The 24,979-nt window shown below is 37.8% G+C and overlaps 1 protein-coding gene across 6 annotated transcripts in view; it reads right to left on the reverse strand.

Annotated features, from left to right (window-relative positions):
* Positions 1 to 24,979, reverse strand: part of LOC147327426 (ubinuclein-1-like) — a 55,964-nt gene that overhangs the window by 3,693 nt on the left and 27,292 nt on the right. For 2 of the 6 annotated variants that reach the window (XM_086295040.1, XM_086295041.1), the window contains 10 exons: positions 4,110 to 4,254; positions 3,544 to 3,648; positions 3,074 to 3,172; positions 2,678 to 2,818; positions 2,444 to 2,535; positions 1,772 to 2,357; positions 1,599 to 1,669; positions 711 to 840; positions 494 to 618; positions 12 to 92 (listed from right to left, as the gene is read on the reverse strand). In XM_086295040.1, coding sequence (XP_086151166.1) covers positions 12 to 92; positions 494 to 618; positions 711 to 840; positions 1,599 to 1,669; positions 1,772 to 2,357; positions 2,444 to 2,535; positions 2,678 to 2,818; positions 3,074 to 3,172; positions 3,544 to 3,648; positions 4,110 to 4,254 — 1,575 coding nt within the window. Of the gene's footprint in view, positions 1 to 11; positions 93 to 493; positions 619 to 710; positions 841 to 1,598; positions 1,670 to 1,771; positions 2,358 to 2,443; positions 2,536 to 2,677; positions 2,819 to 3,073; positions 3,173 to 3,543; positions 3,649 to 4,109; positions 4,390 to 4,444; positions 4,661 to 24,979 lie in introns of those variants that run through there. The other 4 variants (XM_086295039.1, XM_086295042.1, XM_086295037.1 and 1 more) reach the window with 4 other exon arrangements.

The following is a 24,979-nucleotide window of genomic DNA, read 5'->3' on the forward strand; positions in this document are numbered from 1 at the left end:
TTACAGCTTACCTGATCTCCTCATTCCACTTGAACACTTTCTTAGGACCTGCTTTTCTCCCAGTTTTCTCCTCATCATTGTCCTCTGTTGCTCTTTAGATAAACAGAAAATGCCATTATCACAGAGGGCTAGGGATGGTTTCCAGTAGTCCAATTCTCTTTGCAAGCACCTGCACAGCCAACATGCTAATGCTAAGCTAGCCTAGAAGCCAGAGTGCTGTTCAAGCTGAGTAAATGCTGATCCCAGCCTAGCAGTTGCATGTACATGCTGTAGAGTAATGCTCATGTCGCATCTGCCTTTTTGAAATTGTACAATTTGGTTGTGTCAGCCATAAGAAAAGATTGTAATATTTAAATACAGCCACGACTGTGGCTAAGAAAGGGAGATGAGACAACGTGGTAAGTAGGAAAGGAGATTTTATTTTGTTAAATAAAATTATAGACACTAGTAGCTGATAGTCTCACCTCCATTTTCCAAGAATAAATGAACTTACTTTGAAGTCTTGACTTGTTCATACGCCTGACATTCTTCATTGAAACATGAAATCTGCTCAGGCATAGATCTTCCAATGGCATCTTTAAGTTTCTGCATGGGATTTTCCACCCCAGGGGGCTCCCCCTTATCAAGAGGGCATAAAAAGCAGGTCACACAAGTATAAATAATTTACAACTCTGTAATAGAAATGCAGCTGAACACATGAGCACACTCACCACTTGTGCGATTAGCAGTTTCTTTACACGTTTGAGAAGCGTATCTCTGCTACAGGGCAGGAAAGACGACAGGTGTGTGTACACCTTGGAGCGCAGTGACCCACTCTGCTCCCGACACTGTAACTCAATGCTGTGCCGAAACACCAAGAGCAGAAACATGCATTTAAACAGTACACTCAATATCTCAGGTGGAACAGGTACACATTTAGTTAAAGGGTTAGTGAGTTATATACTGCTTTGTATACCTTTGAGCATGCAGCCATAAAAGCGGCTTTGTGACGCTGCACCTACATAGCTACTATCTTTGTATGCCATGCTAATCTGTGTGTAAACCGGTTAAAATTTGCGAAGGAGATTATTTGAAATCTTAGGCATGAGTATAGGTATAACAAGATTTTTGATCAGATAATCACGTGTGTAGCAAATTTAAGGTCAAGATCAAGGTTTGCAGGTCAATACCTGAACTTGAAGCAGGCACTGTCCAACTTTTTCTTACACGAGCATTCAAGTTCCACAAAACGTGATCACCTAATATAAATAAATACCACTTCCTAGTAGTTTCTGAAAGAATGAGTCATTGAGGTATATCTATCACTATATCTACATACATACACACACTCAGCCTGGCCTTATATAGACGCACCATCTCCATGACAAGATTATTATTCCTCATTTCTTTTTGTTTTTAATTCTTTGCCCTTAAATTCAGCATCATTCTTTAAAATAATAATAATAATAATAATAATAATAATAATAATAATAATAGCAGCAGTTTGTATGCTGTGCATGTCTGTGCTGAAGGACTTTCGCTTAAACTTGCAAAGAGAAATATGTTCTGTTCACTGTTAATGGTTTTACATTTGAATATGTTCACTTGGGAGAACTCACTCTAGCAGGATTGAGTTGATATCTGGACTGAAGAACTTGAGTTTTGACTCTCCCTCTGATATCTTGGCCGCCTAAAAATCAGTGTAAACATTGCTCATTAAACTGCAATCAGTTTGTCAACCTATACAGTGTGCACAGGCATTTCCTTTCAGCAGAAATACATAACATCTCACCACTGTGAGGTTTCTAATGCTGTCTTTCAGTGCTGGAGGAAGTCCCTCTGGCAGCGGGGCGCTCTGTGATGTAGAACTGGAATCTGACACAAGCTGGGTTTGCTCTGGTTCACATTTCTCCAGAAAATTATTCTTTGAAGTTGAAGTTCGGGTTTTGGGATCAGAAAAGGTGTCGAGCTGCACGGAATCATCAGTTTTGCTTTGGATCAGCTGCATCTCTAATGCTGGTTGAGGAAGTGATTTAGGCGATGAGATCTCTTCACTGACTTCTAACAGAGAGTCCAGATCAATATCAAAATCTACTGTGCTGGCTGCTTGAATCAGAGCTTGGTCATTGGTTGAACCAATTAAACTGAGAAGAGGGTCAGTTAGCCCCATGCCTCCACCCCCACCTGCATCTGCAGGAAACAGAGGGGTTACTGTTGCACCCAGATTTGCAGCTGCCTTGTCCCTCGCTCTCTTCTGTCTCTCTCTCTCCTTTTCTTTTTGAAACTTTTTCAGCATGCTGGTGACGCTCAGAGTCCTAACAGCCTTTTTCTTCTTTTTGATCTCCATCTCATCAGTCTGCCCAATTTCAGACATAGAGCTACAAAACAAGAAAATTACAAGGGAACAATTTAGTGTTGTTAAGTCAGCTTTACAGCATCAGTATCTAACTTTGGTCAGCCTCACCTTAACTTATGATCCATGTTGCTTTTTATCTCTCCATCTGCTCTGCACAGCTTCTTCCCTGGCTTCTCCTGATCATTATTCAGTTTACGTTTCTGGGAAATTGTTCAAAGGCATGTTAAACAACTCAAAAACGTTATAAAGAACCAAAATGTTGGTGCAAAATTTCCTTTTAAATCTATTTAGCAGATTTGCCAAAATATTCAGCGTAGCCAGTCATGTACTCTTACTGCTTACTTTTGTCGTCTCAATCGTTTCCTCTTCGGCTGTGAGGTCATCGTCTTCAGTGTCAGAGGCCTGGCGGAACTGCAGCACGCCCGAATTCACATAGAACCCACCAAATTTGGTGGTGATGGAGCATGGCACGAACTCGTCATACTAAAAGCAGTATGTAATACAATTACAGAAACTACTGAGGGACTGTATAACCACAAGCAGTACACATGATGGCTGTTGAGAGCTTTCACGTGCAGCAGCGAGCTAATGCTTAAGCAGAAAGAACATTTACTCAGTGGTGAGTGAGGTCATTGTCATAATCTAGAAATCAAACCGTCTTTTTGTGCAGCACAGCAGGCAAGGACGAGTTTATACCAGCTGTGAGAAATTTCAAAAGGTGTTCTAACACCGACTCACAGCCTCAGAGTTGTCAATGAAAGAATCCTCGTCATCATAACCAAATCCGATGTCGATCAAGTCCTGGATGCGGTCCTTTTTTTTCTTAGGTTTGGCACCCTGTATTGAGAGGAAGCATAACATTACTGCACCATTTACAAATATTTATCATAGTGATTGCCACCTTCTGTTCACACATCAGTTTAATCTTATAGGTTAATAAGGTAATTTGTTTTTTAAATAACAAAGGGAGTAACAGGCTGCTTTCGGAGGCACAACCTGTGTTACCAAAAGTGAACATAATTTATTAAGCCTTAATATATGAACGTTCTCTTTATCACATTGTATTGGATTCTCAGGTTATCGTGTCCAGGCTGACCTCTGGGCCACCCAGCTGTAGACAAGCACCCATCAACCCTCACAAAAAAACACCGAAACCCCCCCCCAAACAAAATCTGTTTACATGTTTACAAGAGTAAAAGGCTACTCACATATTTTTCTTCCAACTTCCTTGCAATGGCAGCGACTTCATCGTTCTCCCTCTTTTCTTCCTCCTCTAGTCTGCTCAGTGGTCCTTCAATTTTTGACTGACTTATCTGAAACCCATTAAATGCCATGCCAGCCATTGTTTTACAGGAAATTGAACACATGTCTGGCTCCAATGCAACCAGCATGTTTATTAGTTTTTCATGAGATTAACAAATCAAGTCATTCAGAATAGCAATTTACTCCCACTGTGAGTGTTAAAGCAGATCTTTGTCCCACTTTGACTATTATCTAACTTTTAAACCCAGCTCTGGCTTTAAAAAGTTAGTTTTTTAACCCACTTTTGAAACTAAGCAAAGGCTGCTGCTGAATTAGCAATGCAGTTCCAACTGAATTAAAACTGAACTGCTTTTTGTGTGTGTAATACCTTAAATGGTTTACAATTTCATGTGGTTAGCCAAAAGCCTAAAAAATATTTAGCCTACTTAACCCAGACTAACTACAGTCACGGGTCTGTTTGTATCTTAACTGGTTACAGGTTAGGAGGGTGGAGGTCGTGACTTAATCCCACCTTGTCATCAACAAGCTGCCTGTAGCTGAACTCCGGGAAGCTCCGCTCGTCGGGCTCAAATAACGTGAGGACGAGCCGGACTGTTTCAGTGTCAGCGGGTCGATCTGAGCGGGATTCTTCCATCTGCGGAACCCCTGACGGACACCTGTGGGTCGAAGGCGAGTTAGAAGAGGGCGCATCACTGCTGAGAGTAAACAGCTGAACTCTCCGGGGTTCAGCCATCCCAGCTACAGCACACCGGAGTGTGGTTTGGTTTGAACTGAGGAGACGGGCAAAGAGAGTTTAATTAAACTCAAACTGCGGCAGGTGTGCGCGCACGTGCCCAACTGTGTTACCTTGGCAAGCAATCCCGTTTGTTTAAAGCGAGGTTTATTTCTTTAAAGATGGTCCGTCTTCTTCGTTTCTCACGTATAAAACTCTCTCAGAACCAGGTGGAAGAAGAACGTGTTGAAAGAGAAACAGGATTCTGGAAAAACGTCTGTAAAGCTTTGGGAGTGCCAAGTACTGGCTCTGTATTATCCTAAGTATCCATCCATTTTCTTCCGCTTATCTATCAGTGGCGCCTCCAGATTTTTTTCATAGGGGTGGCCAATATAGGCACCACTAAAAATATTGGGGATTGCGCACAAAAAACAGAATTTCCAGTTTTATTATGCTGTTGTCAAATATAGGTTGCTTGAAAAATATTGCAAAAAAGAGAGACGTTGTTATTAAAGTTGATATCACTGACAATAGGCAGGCCTACATATGAAAAGCAAATAAGATTTTGAAATTCATAATAATGTGTTCTAAACAGGAATAAATAATTATAAGTTAATGTTAATGTTTCAACTCATTGTAGGCTGTCTTTCTCTCTCTTGTGCTCACGTTTATTCGAATTATTACCAACATAAGACAGTTTTACCAGGATGGGCCATTAGGGAGGGCAGCAAATTTTCTGAGGGGGTGACCATTCTAATAAAAAATGTAGGTAATGTATTCATGCTGTTCCACAAGAGTTTTTAGTTATTTGGTTTGTGCATGGCAACAAGCACATGTCTCAAAGCAGATTTATGTAACAGTTAATATAAATAACGTGAAAAATACTTTTACAAAGAATAAAAAAAAAAATTTTTTTCAGTAGTTCTATTTGCAGAAGAGGAAGATTGTCTGAGTATGGCCCCTGCTGCTTCTTATCTGCTTTCTCAACACCTGGAAATCTCTGCCCTTGTGTTTACACTTTACAAAAAGTCCAAAGATTCTTGAACACAGAAGAAATCTTTGACATTATTTTCGGCCCAGGATGGAAGGTTTGGCTTTTGTGATCCACACTCCAGGCAACCAGATGGACTACCCTGGGCCCAGATGGTACTGGTACAGCTGTTGGGTTTCTTTTCACACATTTGGATGATCTTATAACAAAACTTAACAAAATGTTCACTAAAGTTAGGCACCAGTCGAGATGCTCATTTTGAACTGACGCCTGTGCTTTTTCAGCATTTAGATGAGCTTAAGCAAAGCACTCTGCCACATGTAAATTCTCCTGCCTAAGCAGTCAGTGCCCAGGGTTGTATTTCTCCTGTCAAAAGGGACACATCTCAGGTTTAAGTGCAGATAAACTTCAGCATGACAGTCTGCTAGAGGTAGCTTCTCATAACTAAATAACCAAAAAACAGAAACAAAGATTTCTAAGGAAAAACTTAAGAACTTTGACATTGGAAACAAAATTGAGAATTATCATATGCTAAGAAAAAATCACAACAGAGAAAGAGATACGGCAGTGAGATTTGCGAGAGTTTAAAATTCATATCAACAAGCTCATTATCATCAAGACAGAAGTTTCCAACAAAAACAAACGTCATACATCACAAACCGATACCAACAGGACATCGGCTTTAAGCAAAAGCAGAGGTTAGTTTGAAGAGTCTTAAAAGGCTTATATCACCACTCGTTATGCAAGGGATGCAGCATTTACATTTAAACAACGGCTAAGAATAAGACAAACAATGTGTAACAAATGCAAACGACTGAGTAACACCATGCAGACTGCAATAGACATTAGAGGAAGATGCAAAATAGACACCAAAATGACAGTTTCGATCACAAATAAAAAGTGGGCTTACCAGCCCTAACCCTTAGGACAAACCTTTGCCTTATGAGAAAGTTTATTAGTTTGCCATAATGAATGCCACCATTCAGAACAGTGCATGCTTCCAAATAACAGAAAGAGAGGGTGGATCTGTCACACTTGCCAAAGACAGCTTAAAATGGTAATACGTCTCCCCTAGCAATAGCTAATAATTTACAGCTTACAGATATTCCAAATGAACTGTGCGACCTGAACATATTAGAGAGGCATCTCATTGCCAAGTGCATAGCATTTGCCAAAGTAATCCCTCTTCCAAAAGGCCAACAAAAGAGCTGTTCATGGCAATGTTGTCTGTGTGCTCGCTGAGGTACAAGAAGTAGTGAAGTTACCAAGACTGTAGCATAATCGCTCATAACTTGAGATCCATTTCTCAAAGGGCATCAGCTGTTTCAGGCTGTGACATAGAATAAGCTCCTCATAAGCTTGTGAGGACTTTGCTTAAACACCATCCAAAGTATGAGGACGTAACAATCAGAGATACACCTGACTTATGCGACCCAACGTTAGACAGTGATGAAGGTTCAGACTCTGATGGATAGAGATGATTACTTTGAGGAAAATTTAAGGGGAATTGACAGGTTTGAGACTGAGGCACTTTGTGATGCTGAAAGTGATCCTGAAATTGCTGAAAGAGTTAGGAGTAAATCAGGTTATTTACGGGAACCAGAGCCTCAATCAAATAATTGAGGCTCTGCCAACTATAAAAATCTTCCCTTGTGCCCGACTGTTTAACAGGAAACAGAGTCCTTTCTTCAGTTCAGCAACCCTTCATTAGAAGTGGCTGGGTCAATAAAGTAAGAGGCAAAGATGTGAATTACACACATTTGTGGACCCCAAACCTGTTAAAGAACACTGGTTTCCTCCGTCTTCAGTAGTGAAATGCTTGCACTGTACGACCATTACACATTTATTTGATTTACTGCGAACTGCCTCAATTGATCATATGCACGTTTTCTGCATTAGACTTTTTAGACCTCTCTAAAAAAGTTAGACCTCTCCAGCAGCTGAGAATCTGCACCCAGTGACCGAGAGAGGACAGACAGCAGAGACCCTGAGACCAGATGATCCTTTTGAGCTGCACTCCGTCTCCAGGTACCTTAAAAAGAATAAAATGAGCAGTGTGCCACTCTGTGAAACATTTATTATATGCCTTGAGGCGACTTTTGTTGTGATTTGGCGCTATATAAATAAAATTGAATTGAATTGAATTGAATTGAATTGCTCAAGTTTTCATATTTCTGTCTTTTAACTCCACTGCCATTACATCACCAAATGAGTATGTTTGATTAAGGTTTGATCAGCATGTTAATGAATGTAACATGACATTTCTCACCATTTGATGTCAAATATATATTTGCATTATCCATGTTTTGCATACCAATTCTCTATCTACTATTGACTTCTGAGAAACACAAATTTCTGATTCCGCTAATCAAAGCTATGCAGAGTCGTGTCGACTGAAGTGGAGCACATAGTGATTCTGCATGGACTCAGCATTAGCCGAGATGAACCTAGGCACTGCGTAAGTGCATAAAAAGCCTTAGCTATGACTATGGCTTATGCACACATTTATCTCACCACTCAGTGACTGTTAAATTCAGTGAAAATGTCATGGTGTTGAATGTTAACTTCCTTTTGTTTTGTGCACTGCTGTTTAACAGGAAGTGAAGCCCTTTCTATAGCTTGCACACACATCATTGCATATTATATATTTCAGATCAATACTCAGTAAGTGCATTTTTTCCCTTCCCGTCTTCAAATGTCTCAAATCTTTTATTCCATGTACATTATGTAAATGTATTTACTTTCTTTTGGATTTTTGTGCATCTGTGAATATTGTACTTTTCAGTCTCATTGAGTTAAATCTATGTTCTGGCATATGCAAGTTTTTCATGTAGGCATGTGCTGATGTCATAGTAGAGACTATTCACGGCCACGTTAAGGAGAAGACGACGTTCACATGTGGACGAGGAGGAATAAGCTGAAAGAAATGGAGAGGGCATCCAAGGGACTATTGTGTGATCCATTTGCAGTCATCTGGAGAAAATCTAAAGAAAAAGTTCAAAAAGTCAACTGAAGGTGATCTTTGTTTTTGACTTAAGAAATTAATAATTATGGTAATTCACTTTTCAATAATGACACAATTGATGTAAGACAAAACTTCATCAGAATTGGTAAAAAACAAACAAACAAACAAACAAATAAATAAATTTATAGGTCGATTGTTTTTTTCACATGTATCATTTTTATAGAGCACAAAAGAAATGGTTGGATCTGAAATACCAGCCACCTCCAGCAAAAAATCAAGAAGGAGAAGAAAAAGAGGAACACTGCTGATACATTACAGGTAACATGTTTAATGTAATAAGGGTAATTAGGAAAGGTGGAGACAGCCGTGGAGAACAAGAAGCAGCTCAACTGAATTAGAAAAGAAATAGGAAACAAAACTAAAAGCAAAGCATACGTCAAACTAACTTTCAAAGTTAAATGGAAAATGTTTGAATTAAACAGGAAAACACAAATGAACTAAATAAAGCAGAAATGAAGACTGAGGGAGGAATTAAACGAAAGCAACTCAGAACTAACAAAACTGAACACGCTAAGAACGAACACAGCAGTTAATCATGTTTCTTTATTTGGAAATCCACAGAAATCTATTGTTTCCCCACAGCACTGCAGAAAAAAGAACTTGTTGCTGTGGTTCTGTCTCAGATCAAAGGCAGTAACTTTCTTTTTCAGCACAGTGAGCTGAAATTATTAGAACCTCATCGTTGGTTAACAAAGTAAGTTATGTGTCTAAAACAGAATCCAAATAACTGTAACTTCAATTATTGTGTTAAAATAATCCTTTGAACACACAAATATTATAAGCATGCCTGGCTGCTAACATGTTCTTCTCCCCGAAACCAAAGACTTAACATTAGGAAATGTTAAGCATTACCAACATTAAGCATTAGGGAGTTAAAATCTTACAGGGCATCTGTACATTCAGTGGGGAAAAAACTAAGCTGTAAGATATCACACTGTATTTTAAATTGAACAGGGATTTAATTGTTTGTAAAATGCTAAATAATGACCTGTTTTACATCCTTTGTCTGTCCCTCCTTCTAAAATATGTCTCAACGAAATAGAAAGTGCCTTGTAATACACTGAACCCCAATAAGAGATCCAACAAGTTGGATGTGGGCGTCTGTGAGTACTGTTGTATATACTGAACCACTACATCGCTGCTTCCTGTCTGGGGCAAGAGAGATACTGAGGATTAATATAGAACAGCTGTCCAGGAGCTCTGCGATGTCCTGGTCAGGACTTTAATTTTCTTTTTTAACAGTGTATATTTTGTCAAAGCAATAAAAAGTCTGAGATCAAAGAATCACCAGAGCAGGTAGCTCTATATTTTTGACTTCTTTCACCTAAGCCTACTTGCAAAGGTGAAGCCATTTCTCTGTTTCAGAGACTTTGAAAAAGCAATCAATGCCTTTAATTCATCTCGCCTTGACTTCTGCAACAGCCTCTATGGTGTTACTTCGTCATTAATTGGCCGACTACAGCTGGTTCAAAACCCCGCGGCAAGGTTCCTGACTGGCACACACAAACGAGAGCACATATCCTCTATACTTGCCTCGCTACACTGGCTGCCAGTTAGTTTTCAAATTTATTTTAAGATCTTGACACTTGTTTTTAAAACATTGCATCTGATCTTCTAAATTGGTATACTCCGGTGAGATCTTTGAGGTCTGCAGACCAAATGCTTCTAGTTGTCCCTAGGTCTAGCTTAAAACAGAGATCAGGTTTTTGCTGCGACTGCAAAGGGAATTAGGCTCCCTTTCCCGTCTCCGGCTGTAATCAGCCGAGCAACCTGTTGCTTGGCCCGTAAACGTGTTAACCACGACACTACGGAGCCACAGAACACAACGAGAACGCAATTGTCTTTATTTTCTCAGGAATTTTTCTGCAATTAGGGATGAAACTCTGCAAACTTGTGGAGCAGTTACACACATAGGAGGAATGTGTTTTCTTTATATCAAATATCATGGATGGCTTTTAATTTATTTTTGATATTAAGTCATCACATTCAGTTAATCTTGTTGAATTTAAGCGTAACTGTCTTTTATTTTCTTGGGAATTTTGTAGTAACTTATGATGAAATTGTGCACACGTATAGAGTGAGTGAGCCAAAAGACATCCGCATCTCAACGATCAAGCATGACTTATTTACATTTTTTTAAATAACTGAAAATGGATACAGGAATGCCATGAAGAAATAACAGATGTTACAAACACAAAAGGAAGAATCAAGGATATAACTACACAAAGGCTGATTAGAACAGCCCGAATGAATTAGCACAGTTGTAGACAAACACCACAATGAGCGCGGGGAGGAAGTAAAGCTAAACAAGCAGAGACAAAATTGTATCAAAATAAAACAGCTAGTGTAGCACAGTAACTGACATCAACCTACACATAGGGGAACTGACAAAAAAATAAATACATTTAAGGAGGTCTAATGGCTAATATTCACATTGGCACTTTTTGACCCAATTCCAATTAATGTCTCTGCATTAGAAGGAATCACCAACGTTTCCTCAGTCTTTCAGAAAAGTCCTCCATTACACTCACAGTGGTGTTTTTCACCTATGTTCTTGCTTTTTCTGTGATGAGTTCAAATTCAAAAAAGGTTAAAAAAAAATTAAAAACAAAGTATTAAACCCCTGTTTAAAACCTCATTTAGAAACATTTTCAAACTCAGAATTAAAAAGAAATATTAAAAATCTTTTAAAAATATAATTTAAAAAGAAAAATTGGAATCCAGGAATTGGATTAAAAAAAATCAGTCTGACTTTTGCTTTCAATTTCTTTGTCCTATTAGCTGTTGGATTATCTTCTCCATTCAGCATATCCGAGACCAGAGGTGTGGACTCGAGTCACATGACTTGGACTCGAGTCATTAATTTTATGACTTTAGACTTGACTTGAAAAAATGTTCTAAGACTTGTGACTTGACTTGGACTTTTACACCAATGACTTGGGACTTGAATTGGACTTGAACCGGTTTACTTGAAAAGACTTGATATTTTACCCCAAATATAAAATTTAACATGCATATTATATAGAGATTGAAAATGTGACGTCATTCACGGGTAGAACCGCAAAGGATTCTGGGAACTCGTGGCAAGCGGTACTAGCGCACGCAGGCTTTCAATTAAAATCAGTTACACAGCGATAAAAAGAAACACAAAAATGGCAAGAAGCTGTTGTATCATTAACTGCAATAGCCGGTCACATGACAGCCACGGGAAGCCGACGGGTAAAGAGATCGGTTGTTATCGGATTACGTCGTTGAAGAGAAATTGTTCGAGCCATGTTTCCGAAGTAACAAAGACGCGACTGGATTGCAGCCATTCAAAGACCAAATATAACGTCCCAGAACACTCCAGCTCACAGGTTAGTCTGCTCCAAGCATTTACACGAAGGTCAGTGTTTTTTAGTAGTTAATACGTCACTTTCATAACATAATTGGTGATATAGGTTACAAGCAAGTCTGGCGCTGAACAGAAATTGTCGCGCTATGCTCCTTTGTTTATTGTGCATAAATAGTGAATTGTCCTGACACAATATTGCGTTTCGCTTCTGTTATTATGGTACATTGACAAAAACATATACTTTTATTCACAGGATAAAACAGGTTTTTGTATCACTAATTGCCCAGTACGATTACAGCATACAGTATTATTGTCACTGCTACATTTCTGTGATGGGTACCAGAAATTATTTCCACTGCTAATTAATTACCGTTGAGCTCAAAGGTCCTATTAATAAACGGTTAACGAATGTGTATTTATGAGACAATTTGTGAGACTGGTAAACTTATGATACGTACGATGGTCTTTCGTTCTACACGGTGCATTTCAAGGTCCTGCACCCATCCGTCGGTAAACTGTACCTGGGCTTGTTGCAGTGACCTGAAGTTACTAAACTTCATGAGTGTATGCACTCACTCCAAGAACCGTATGATTATAAATATGCTACAATGAGATAGCTGACTTCATCTAACTAGCAAATGTTGTCCAGGCTACGTTGGTGATACCGTTTTTTTTAATGTGTATGATATTTTTGTCATGCGATTTTAAAGCTGGTCCTACAACCGCATCCAAGAATAACATGCAGCTTATCTCAGAACTGTCGGTGAAAATTATTCTTGGAGCTAAGTTTAATTGAGCTGCATTTTAAAGAGGTGCAATTTCACAATTTGTGTATATTTTCTACGTTCACTTTTGTCATGTGTTGAGAAAAACACAGATTTAAAATTACATGGTCTAATATTTACATTTAGCATAACTGCAACATTATTTTTTCGTTTTTTTTTTTTTTTTTTTTAAAGACTCGAAAGGACTTGAAATTCAAAGTTTCAGACTTGTGACTTGACTCGGACTTTTACACCAGTGACTTGAGACTCGACTCTGACTTGCCTGACATTACTTGAGACTTGACTTGAGACTTGAGGATAAAGACTTGAGACTTACTTGAGACTTGCAAAACAATGACTTGGTCCCACCTCTGTCCGAGACTCTTTTGGTATTGGAGAAAAAGGAATGCAAATTAGGCTAGTTTCACAGTACGGGGCAGCACTCTGTATGAGTTTGCGAAGAGGACCCAAAATGCAGGCAAAATGGAACGTGGAACAAAACTTGAATTAACAAAAAGGAGCCGTTTAATATGGCTGATGGAGATACATGAAGTAATACATAAGGAAAACAAAGATGAGCATAAACAATAACCTAAACTGGCAAAACTAAAAAATAAACATGGGAAAAAAACCCCTCAACATGAAACTTGGCCTGGATGCAACAAAACCTGAAACATGACAAGAACAACAGACAACCTGACAAAGACTGAATGAGAAAACACACACTAAATACACACAGAAGGCTAATGAGGGGAGTGGGAACACATGGGGAAACACCTGACACTAATCTGACATAACCAAACAAAGGAAGCAAAGCCGACTACACTGACATAGGACACAGACCTTCAAAATAAAACAGGAAACATGAGACACAGACATGACAGTACAAACTTGATAACATAAGACAGCATGACACATAAAGAGTGAGGAAAACTTAAATACTGGGGAAGAGAACACAAGGGGAATCTAATAAACAAATAAACTTCGCGAACCAACATCAAAATAAACTAAATGTAACTTTAACATGAAGACATGTTGGCTATGTAAAAAAAAGCTAAAGGGCTAAAGACACACACCTTTGATGCTGCGAGGCAAAATATCAATTTTTCACACATAGAAATGCAGAAACTAAGAAAAAACAAAAGTTTTCCTGGCAGGAGTTCTTTCACAAGCTCTACTTCTAGTGATTCAACTTAACAAGTTGAAAAAACAGTGTGATGACAGAGCAGCTCAAAGAAAAAGCGACATTTACTAAAATATCAGGATATTATCAGCCTTGCTGTACCCTTTATTAGTTCAGTCTAATGTGTATTATGAGGATTCATGTGACCCAGTGCAGGAAGAAAGCGAACGTGAAGAAAAGAGAGCTCAGCTTTTACATGTTGTTTTACGGGATGTTTCTAACTGTAACTGATGAAAGAACTAACAAAAAACAAACTACCAGGAAATTCAGAATCTCCAGGAAACTGTGCGTAACAGCACAGATTTAGCAGACACAACGGACACAACTTAGCAAAAAAGCCAATGGAGTCATTTTGTCCTCTTGGCTTTTTAAAAATCATGTAATTCTGGTCAAATCTATTATATATTATATATTTATGACTTTATATTTCATGACTTTTCCTAAAATTGGCTTATTTATCAAAAAGTGAATTTTGGGTTATGTAGGACTTAAAAAAAAAGCAAAGATATTATGATCACTTCAGGCAGATGTGGCAGATGTGTATGAGATGATAAGTTCAGTGTTAAAATGAGTAGTCATCTATTGTGATGCCTCTCTTTTTAAATGTTCTTTACGTTATCCAAAATTCCTTTTTAGCTTTTTGTAATGTTCTTCTGCAATTATTAAATTACTGAGATTTGTTAGATGTTGTATTATTTGTTGTAATCTCCATTCATTAATTTATTTTTCTTTAATCTGTAATTAAATTATGTATAAAACTAATAAAATCCCCCAAAATTAGTCTTAAATCTTTTTTTGTCAAATTGTACTTAAAATTTACAAATTTTTAAATATCTTTGCCATTAGCACAATTGTTCCAGGACAGGGTCACAATAACTCCTCCCTTTGGTTCCAGCGGTTTTGGAATTCCAGTTCCAAAAAGAAGAGGAACTATTTATGAAGCAGGAATTGTCTATACTAACGGGGTTGCACACAAGCCTAAAAATGATCAAAGTTTTCAATCCCTGTTTTGCACAATTGCAGTTAATTTTTTTGTGCACAATAAAAGTACAGTTGTTTAGCAGTAAATATCTTTTCTGGTATTTAAAAAAAATCTACTGAAACATACTTCCAGTCATGTGCTGTGGAGGTCAGTCAGCTGATCCACAGATCTTAACAATGAATATTTGATCCCCAGTGAAGTGACTGCCTTTGGTGTTTGGACTGAATAGTCTTTGATGAGAGAAGGAACCTAGAGCACTGCCAGCTTTACAGAGACAAAATAGCCACATGAGGAGCTGCACTGCAGCTTTTTCACTACACGAGGGCGCTGGAGATCTACAAGGCTGAGCATGGCTCACTGTTACAGCCAAAACTGAAACAGCCTATTTCAGGAGGCCCGGACTTATTCAACATTATGAACTTTGGTGAAATGAAATCAGCAGACTCTTCTTTTAAGCCTTTGTTTGTGCCAGGACAATCAATCAACATACGCTCAGTTTATAAAGATTACAAACATTAATATGTGTTTGCAGATTGTGATCACATGTTTAAGGTGAAGCCCTGACTGCAGTGTGTTTGTTAAAGTGTGGCTTTTGGACTATTAAAAAACAATAACAGAAAAACCCTGCTACATTTGTAGATTTGCGTGTAACTCCTGGAATCCTTCATGCAGCCTGCACACGGCCTGCAAGGAATTGACTCTGACAATTACAATAATGAGATAATTGCAATCTGTCACCATACATTCAGCGTTAGCGTATCACAAAATAACCAATGCAAGTGTGATATTCCTTCTACTCACCACACAAGTCTGATCTGCATAACACACACAGCACCCCACTTTGTAATTATAAATGAATTTCACGGTGTGAGGCTTTTAATGCAAATAATGTGGATCTTCTCACCAACAGGACAGTGTGTGTGTGTGTGTGTGTGTGTGTGTGTGTGTGTGTGTGTGTGTGTGTGTGTGTGTGTATCAGATTGTGGCCAAGCTTTGTTTGACTAGCTTTCCCTCTAAAACGAGTTAATGGGATGGAAGTTATTTGCTACCCTGAGCTGACGATCCGGGGTCGAACAGAAGGGTTGAATTAAAAAAAAAAAACAGAAAAGAAAAAATGCATCAATAATTGTGCAGAAGACAATGAACACACCAAATCAGGACAAAGAAAGACAGATGGAGACGGCAGGGGTATAGCCTTGGTTTCCGTGTGTGTGTGTGTGTGTGTTTGTGTGTGTGTGGTTAGTGACAGGGACCCCATCAGTGCAGGATCAGAGTGGGGAAATTGGAGGACAATGTTGGAAGAAGGGGGGTGTGAGGGGTTTGTGGGATAATTTAAACCGATTGGGGAGGCGGTGTCCCAGAGGTGCATAATTTACTCATTCATTAACTAGACCAAACAAGAGCCAATATTAATTAACTCGTTCCTCGTGGCGAGGCGCCCCGAGAAGCGCGTGCTTTGTTGTCAAATGACCACATAGGAAGTGAAGGCTTTAAAATGAGACAGGCCGCAGGGTGAAGATGCTTTTAATTTGAAATGTGACAAATAATCAAGGGCATTTGTTCTTAAATGAACTTTGGTGAGTGTACTTATGTGCACACATTTTTTTTTTAATTTTAGACTCTGCACTTCCAACACCTTTTTCATTTTTTTTAATCTTGTATTATTATTATTATTATTTTTATTATTATTATTGGAGATAACGATGTTTCACAAAAAAAGATATGTTTGGATCTATGAAGTGATGAATACAGCAAAGTAAATAAGCAACGCAATACAAGAAGATGCTTGCAAAGATGTTAATGTTTAATGTTCAATACTTTTTTACACTTTAGTAAATGACCTAAATAATTTTAACTCTTAAGTTCAATACTACTACTTCTACTACCATTGTTGATAATAAATACTATGCAACATCAATTGTCATCATTGGTGGAAAATAATTAATTAGCCTCGTTTTCTGGTTTGGTTTTTAGAATTGTAGTGTACAAAGTTAGGTTTAGTTGGTTTCGGACCACAATAAAACTTCTGGTACTCTTAATATTTTTTATTTATTTACTCATTTTACAAGTAAATTCCCATGGAAACTGATTATATACAGTGAGTAAATGCAAATATATATTATATTATTAACAAATAACATAAGAATAACAGTAGTTGTTTTTTTTTTTAAATGATTAAAAAAAATCCACTTATTTTATGCATCTTATCCACCGGAGGGCGCTCCTTCACTGAGCCACTCAGTGCTGTCAGGCCCTGCTAACTTTGATTAAGGTTTAAATTGGCTGAATTTAATGAACGCTGCCTAATTAGGCAGGATAACAGCTTTAATTGATAAGTAATTATTTGCCACAAATTGTTATTAATTCTCCAGCTCCGTCTCATAGTGTACTGACTCTAAACCCTACCCCCCCACACACCCCGCCTGCTCCCCCTCCTCCCCTGCAGCATCTCTATTTATGTAACAAGCAGTGGTAAACAATTAAGCATATGTTAGGATGGGATGCTCCGGAGGGTATCATCAGGCTGTGCTTGGTGCACTGGCAGTTTATGTGAAATTATTTGCTCTCGCTGACTGATACCTCTGAGCATTAATTGCTTAAACTGTCCTGTGAATTTGGCTGAGTGCCATTGAAGGCTCAGTGTCACGTCTGACAGAAAAAAGGAAAATCAGTGACCCTTTAATCAAGAGAGCTCAGCTTTAATTTTAGGAGGAGGTGATATATTACTTATGTATAAATAATATATTGATCTTATAGCTTCTGCAACTATGTACTAAAATGCCACTGAGTTTCATCGTGATATTTTTATTACAATGAATCAAGCAAATATTATACTAATAATACTATTATTGTCATGGAATTAATTTACATCAGGCAAAGACCACAAAGCTTACAAGAAACAATCAACAAATAATATTCTGCAAATAATACATATGTAAATGTGTATATGTATATGTATACATATAAACATGTATAGATGTGTATATACAGCATTGTTTTCATTCTTGTGTGAAAGCAATGCATTCATTATTGAGTCATAGTGTGTACTTCGATTTTGAGTTGAGTTTTTATTAATTAATGACACAGTGTAACAGAGTCACATGTTGTTCATCTAGGACCTGGCAACAGCTAGATTTTATTTTTATTATGTCTTGGTACCTGAAACTGTAGACTTGATAGATACATAGATACTTTCTATTTACTATGACTGTATATGTATGTGATGTTCAGTTTGCTTCCTCTTTAGAACATATGTAGTAACTTCCTGTCTTCTACTGTACATGAAGCTGCAGGAACTTGTAGCATTGGTCTTCAGAGCATCCTACTTCTCAAGAATCTGCAATCAAATCCAAACCTTCTCAAAAACCATCCATGTTTAACAATAACCCGCTGAGCTTCACAAACACAAGTTTGAAGTTTATGTAAAGGCTCAAAATGTGCCTGTGCTGTGGTCACTGTAAGAAAAGCTGTATGCTGTCAGTGCTTGAATGTGGAACTGTGAATGCTAATTGAGGTAACTGGTCAACAAATTTGAAGTAAGACATGGTGCTAATTTTGCAAGGTTGAGCCAAAACATTTGCAGTAATAGCTAACCAATGAGCTGGGGTCTCAGGATGTGGATGTAACCACACAGCCTATACCACACCAGGAATCCCACATCTAATTTCCCAAAGTCACTACTGACTCTATCACACAGGTAATTATGTCTGTTTTATAGACATGAGAAGTTGTAAGGCTTAACTGATGACAATAGACTGATGTGAAACCTACAGCTGTGCAAAGAAAGATGCTCAAAACAAAACAACATTAAAGTGGTATACATTGTATACATTTAGGGATTTAACATAAGGGTCATGTATTGAAATAAAGCACATGTATTCAGATTTAAATAACCGTCGCTCAGCAATATATTATCCATTTGCTGATTAGCATGGAGGAAACAATGAGGGTTGTCACAGAGTGGCACACATAAAAATAAATCATTGAGATCATGTAAATAAAGCACATACATCTTCAGTGTAATTGTGTTTCTGAACAGCTGTGGTCAAAGACTATCGTGTGCCTTCCATGCACTTTTCTGTCCAGTTATATAGCAAACAAAGTGAATCTGCCTGTCAGTGTCATGGCACTTTTGTGTCAAAATATTCGGTAAAAATTATGTTTTGATTTCTTTAAATGTGCTTATTGTCAAATCTGAGCTCATGCTAACCAAATAAATAAGTGTGCAACTGAGTCTACAGTTGTTCATGCTTTAAATTGAAGTTGTAGGGGTTAACAGACAATGAGGAGCTCAGTGAGTTGAGAGAACAAAACATGAACCGAGCGCGCCGAAGAAAAGGCCTTTGTTTCAAACAGCATCAGTCATTTCATGTCAGTGCACGGGGGCCACTCTGACGGAGCTATTCATTAAAGTGATTTAAATGAGATGCGCGTGAACTTGCTTCCTAATTAAAACATATTTCCTTGTTTACAGAGTGGCTTTAAGCTGGGCCCTTTGGGGTGGGGTGGGGGACTTTCTCCTCCCTCTTTTCTCCCTTCCACCGTTTCACTGCCAGCAGATGGTTTTGTTGGGCTCCAGTAGTTAGCCAGTGGCCGAATAGGGCCAACCATTCTTCCCCTGTATGCCCATCAGATCCCAGCATTTATTTTAATGCCTCACCCCTCCCCTCCACAAATGTGCACGTGAGAAGTAGCTCTATTGATTGGGCTGCTAAATGTATATGCAAATATTTCGAGCCCGTGCATGAAAAATTGGCGTCGCCATTTCTCAAATTACTATATTTTGAAAATGTTAATTTGCATAGCGGATTTCCCTGCGGGGTAGGGGGGTTAATTAGGTCTATTTCCGTGCGGCTTGTGCCAAGACAGCCAAGAAAAAAAATAGAGGGTGGGCAGAAGAAAGAGAAAAGAGGGAGAGAGGGGGAGATGCGACTCACTGATAACAATTAAAATGGCATTTTGGACTCTTTCAAGCATGGAAAAATTTTTGGCATATTAAGCACGTTTTAGGAGAAGGTGATAAGTCAGTTTTAATTGAAATGGAATTGTTGCTCCAGAGAAAGTTTGGCATTTAATCCACTCAATTTTAAACACACAGGCAGATCTTAAAGGCATCAGGTTTAATCTATCAAATGAGAGGTGAATTAAAGAAAATAACTTTAACCACAATTTGCATTTCCTCCCAATATTCTGTCACAGGCACAATTATGTTCATAATTAGATGGAGAAAAAGTTTCCTAATTGCATGGAGAGAAGGAGCTAAAACGCACTCGCCTGGAAATGGGGTCTTTCCTTTTCTAAATTATCAAAGCTTTCATTATGTGTCAGGCAAAAGATTTGTGGGAGGAAAAAAACAAAACATCAATACATTAAATCCTTTCGCTTCTAATTGGAATGGCATCCACTTTCCTGGTTTAATGCTGCACCAAGCGCACAGCAGGATCAAAAAACCGTCTCGCAACCATTAATTTAGATTAGACTCTTAATTATCAACCAATCACTAAATAATGACTGACTTCATTTCAGATAGTTAAAAATTAACTTGCAGGCAGTAATTGAGTAATTAACTCTCCACTGCTTCACCTTTACTTTGCTAATTATAAAAATTAATATGACTTGATTCTTTCTCTCAAGAGGAATATTGACGGTTTTATGGCTCAGAAGAGATTCTCATTCTTGTGTCTTGCAACCTGCATGATCACAGGGTCATCTTTTTATATATCAAGCAAAAAACAATGTTCTGGGAGGAGGTGCTCTGTGGGAGCCTCCTCTTTTCGTGGATATGGCACCTACATTTGAATGTTAACAACAGGTCACGTGATTATGGGAACGATATAAGATGTTAGATGACCATTTCCTGCTCCAAATTTTTGTTCTTGATCTCAACTGGAGTAGCTTCACAGGATTTAACTGTAATCTTACACAGAGGCGTGGTGTAGACACACAGTTCATCCAGTACTTGAAACCTTCTTCTAAGCCTACTGTCTCCTGATTGGTCACCCCTCACAAACAGAAGATAACAGGAAGGTGAGGCTTCAGTGTGAACTATGTGTCTGAGATTACTATAGAGCCAAGAGGAAACTGACAGTAATTATTATCTGAAAGTTGTAAGAGGTGGCATTAATTTTGTCCTTCATACATTTTTTGTATACATGTGCAATAAGTTGTTGAACAATCATAATCATTTTCATGATGTGTTTTTTTTCTGTTCTCAAACTGATCTCCCTGTTGGAGATCAGTCTGGAGGGAGTTATTTTTTTTGTCCTTATCTTTCCTCATGTGGTGCATTTTCCATTGTTACACCTCTCTGACCTGTCTTCCCCATGTGATGTTTTTGTGTAATGTATGTATGGTCGGAGGGTAAGATGATGCCGCCAATGCGTGCAATAGGTTGGCAGCCTTAACATGAAATTTCCCACTCGTGGGACTAATAAAGGTATCTATCTATCTATCTATCTATCTATCTATCTATCTATCTATCTATCTATCTATCTATCTATCTATCTATCTATCTATCTATCTATCTATCTATCTATCTATCTATCTATCTATCTATCTATCTATCTATCTATCTATCTATCTATCTATCTATCTATCTATCTATCTATCTATCTATCTATCTATCTATCTATCTATCTATCTATGAGTCAAAGAGCTTTACTACGGAATTTTGACCATGACTGTACTTTCAGTTTTACTTCCTTGGTTAGTTAGAGTTTTTTCCTCTAAAGCTACGATTGCCCTTCCAAACTAATGTACAGCTGGTGATTTAAAAATAAAATAAAACTTTTACCAGTTTGGATTTTGTTAAGGCGGTTTTAGCTTGCCTCTGCTAGGCCTCACTTTTTAATTATGTTTGGATACCTTTTCAAGCATTTTTACTAATATGTCTGCTCTGGGGTGAGAATTTCATACTCCAGTTCTGGTGAAGGAAACTGTGTGTCTTCGCACTTTATAGATTCAGCTTGCAAACTAGAGTTAGTTGATAACTTCACCAGCTATCAGTCATTTACCAGTTATTACTTAAAATGCAAATTTAGAGACACAAATTGTCATGGGAAATATAATTTGCACCTATTGAGCTATGCTGACAGAGTTTAAGGTAAGTCTTTTTGGTTTTTTGCTTCATTGTCCATTTATTCTGCCATTACAGAAGCTTTCCGGCCCATATCTCTTTAATATGCGGAGTCCACCATGGCTGCCAAACTACTACATATAAGTGACACATACAAGCTGTGATCACCCATTAGCACAAGTTCCAAAAATGGATCAATTTTAGTTGTATTGAAACAAGGTTTAGGAGTCCTTTGAGTTCATCTTACAATTAATTAGATTATGATATTTATTTTTAAACATACCCAGACTGCCTTGCAGATGTTTCCTTTGATGTGACTGCTTATAGGTATTTTTGAGCACTCACACACACCTTCATGCTAAATTATTTCAATTACAGGATTTTTTGGGGTTTTCTTGCATGTACTGCTCACTGCAATAACATTCTCAGTGAAGTGATAAGATAAAATGACCAGTAAATGTGGACATAATTTTGTTATCACAGACTCAGAATTAACATCCAGAAATGTTATTTGGGTTTTCTTAAGGTGCCACCTCTTAGAAACTTCCATGCATCAAAATAGTAATCTCCAGAGGCCTCAATGACAGCGTGACTTTCTGTATCCATCAAACCTGTTGCTAGAGGTTTCTTTTCTTAATAGGCACACAAAAAATGCCCCTTCTTAACATTCAGTATTCAACTGTTACCATCATGTAGGACTGGTATATTTAAGGCGGGCTATTAATTATTGGCACAATAAAGAGTCCTATTTACAGAATCATTAAAAAGAAAGTATACCCCTTTTAGTTTGAAGGTTTTGCATATCAGGACACAATAAAAATCATACACTCCTTATCAGGTTCTCAAAGTAGTTAAATACAAATGAATAACAACACAATATTATACACTGTGCTGTTATTTATTAACAAAAACTAAACCAAAAGCTGGGTGTGAAAAAACTAAGTACACCCCGTGATTCAAGAACTTTTAGAACCACCTTAAGTAGCAATAACTGTGAGTTTTCTATATGGCTTTATCAGCCTCTCACCTCATTGTGGAGGAATTGTAGACAACTCTCATTGATGTTTGGGGATGTTTGCTTATGCACAGCTCTCAGGCTGAGGTCAGGATTTTGACTAGGCTATTGCAACACTTTCAATCTTTTTTTTTTCTTTTATACAAGTGCTCCACTTGCCAATGATCACTTAATCACATGCATTTGATCAGCAGCGCCTTGCTGCTACTTACCTCTCCATTCCTGTGGAAGTAGTAAAGACGTACTTGTGTGCTTTTTAGCCCAATGCTTCTGCATTTTAACTCAATTTTTGTTAAATAAATAATAACAGTGTAATATGTTATTTTTTTCATCTGAGGTTGTATTTACATAATTTTGAGATCTACTATTGACCCGATTTGTTTTTTTCTTATTATGCCCTGATATGCAAAACCTTAGAATTGAGAAATTGTATTTTCTTATTACAATGACTATACACAGTGGGATGGGACGTTTGTTGATGAATGCTGTTTCTAAGCCTGGATTACAAATGTGTTTGTATTTGAAATGTGACTGGAACAAATAATAGCTGCTTGGAGCTGTCACCCAAAGAACACCCACGACACACACACAGATATATAATAATGGACACATCTATAAGGAAACTTCATGATCAGAGCTCACTTGTATATTGAAATCCTATGTGAACGTGTTGCTGCTGTTGGTCGTTCAAGGATGTCTTTGAAAACATTATGAAAGTAGCAGAAAATAGACCACTCAACCAAATGATCATGTGTTTCCTTTGGTTCACAGCTATGCACCAGCCAAATGTGTAGTAGATCAGATTACATACACAGACATATAAACAAAGTTTTCCTCCTTTAGAGATGGAATCAAAACAGCGATGTTTGCTGTTCCTAAACTGCAGCAGCCAAGTACAAACAGACATATAAATAAAAAGTGAACCTCTGCTTACTCTCCAAACCTCACTTGTAAAACTATGATGTTTTTGAGTGAATTTTGGAAAATCTGCAGCGTTTTCCAAAGTAACGGCAACTGATGTCATTTTATCTCGAGCAAAATCCAAGATCCATTTATAGATTTTATGTTTTTGAAGGCCTAAGCTACCAATCAGTTTTAAGGTATAACAATAAGCTATACTTCACTGAAATAATCGCTCTATGTTTTGATATGTATTGCACATTTTACCACAGCAGGAACACTGAATCGTAGGTTTGTTTCATTATTTACCAACAAGCAAGATTCCAACAGTACAATGCATCCAGCATAAAGTACTATAAATAAATAAGTGCACCCCATGGAAACTGATAAAGTCAATATACTTAACATGAGGAACATAAACAAGGAACATAAACATCTGGCCATAAACATCTGGCCTAATTCATTTAAGAAAACGTCAGGAGTTATATCCTGTTGCAGTTGTTTATCATTAACACAGACTTACAACCCAATTAAAATTGGTTGCACATGTTTCAGACTTTTATTGCATGTGTTGTCCATAAAATGGATTTCCTAGTTTGTTTAGTAAAGTATATACAATATACTATACTAAAAGGTCCTTTTTTGGCTCCACTTGTCACGTGGCTTCATGCTATCCTGAAAGGGTCTGGTGTGGTCGACACCAAACGTACCTACACTGTCTCCAAATAACTTGAATCAATTGTTGTGTTCAGGATGTGCTTTTCCGCCAGGCCTTTTAATTATCCTTATGTTCACTGGCAAATTTATAGATGCATGTACTTCAGTTTTAGGATTTATTTATTTATTTGGAAGTTTCATTTTTAGCAATTACTATCAACAGACTGGAAAATTTACAGAATTTTTACTCAAACATGAGGTTCTTTAAAAAGCAGCTTCTTTCTGCTGCTACCTTAGTTTTAAGGGGGTTACCACAGGAGGTAGTGCCACATTTGTTTGGTAGATTTGGTACATTTTTACACCAAATAACCATCCCGAGGTACTTTTTCCACAAAACTGATCTCATTTTATGTCATTAAATGTCATCTGTTTGAGGATTTTAGGGCAAATATATATTTGTCTTAAGTTGATAATGCTGATACCTTGTACCATAATAAATACACTCAGCTTGATGTTGTATGTTATGATGGTTGGACAGTAGTAACGTGGCCGTGGCTTTAATTGTAGTTTATCCAGAAAACATCTGATTTCAGGAGGGGGAATTCCCTCTAACAGTCCCGAGGCTGAAGTGTATTTTGAAATCAAATCAAAAATATTTTTGTCACTTTTTTCATAGGCTTTTCCTTGCGTAAGTGTAGATTTAGTGGCGTGGCCTGCAAAGAGAGATGAGAGAAGGGAGGAGG

The sequence above is a fragment of the Aulonocara sp. 'chitande type north' Nkhata Bay genome, linkage group LG6 (genome assembly GCF_057382095.1).
Source record: "Aulonocara sp. 'chitande type north' Nkhata Bay isolate Kocher_YH1m ecotype deep benthic linkage group LG6, A_spYH_male_GT1.1, whole genome shotgun sequence".
Lineage (NCBI taxonomy): Eukaryota > Metazoa > Chordata > Actinopteri > Cichliformes > Cichlidae > Aulonocara > Aulonocara sp. 'chitande type north' Nkhata Bay.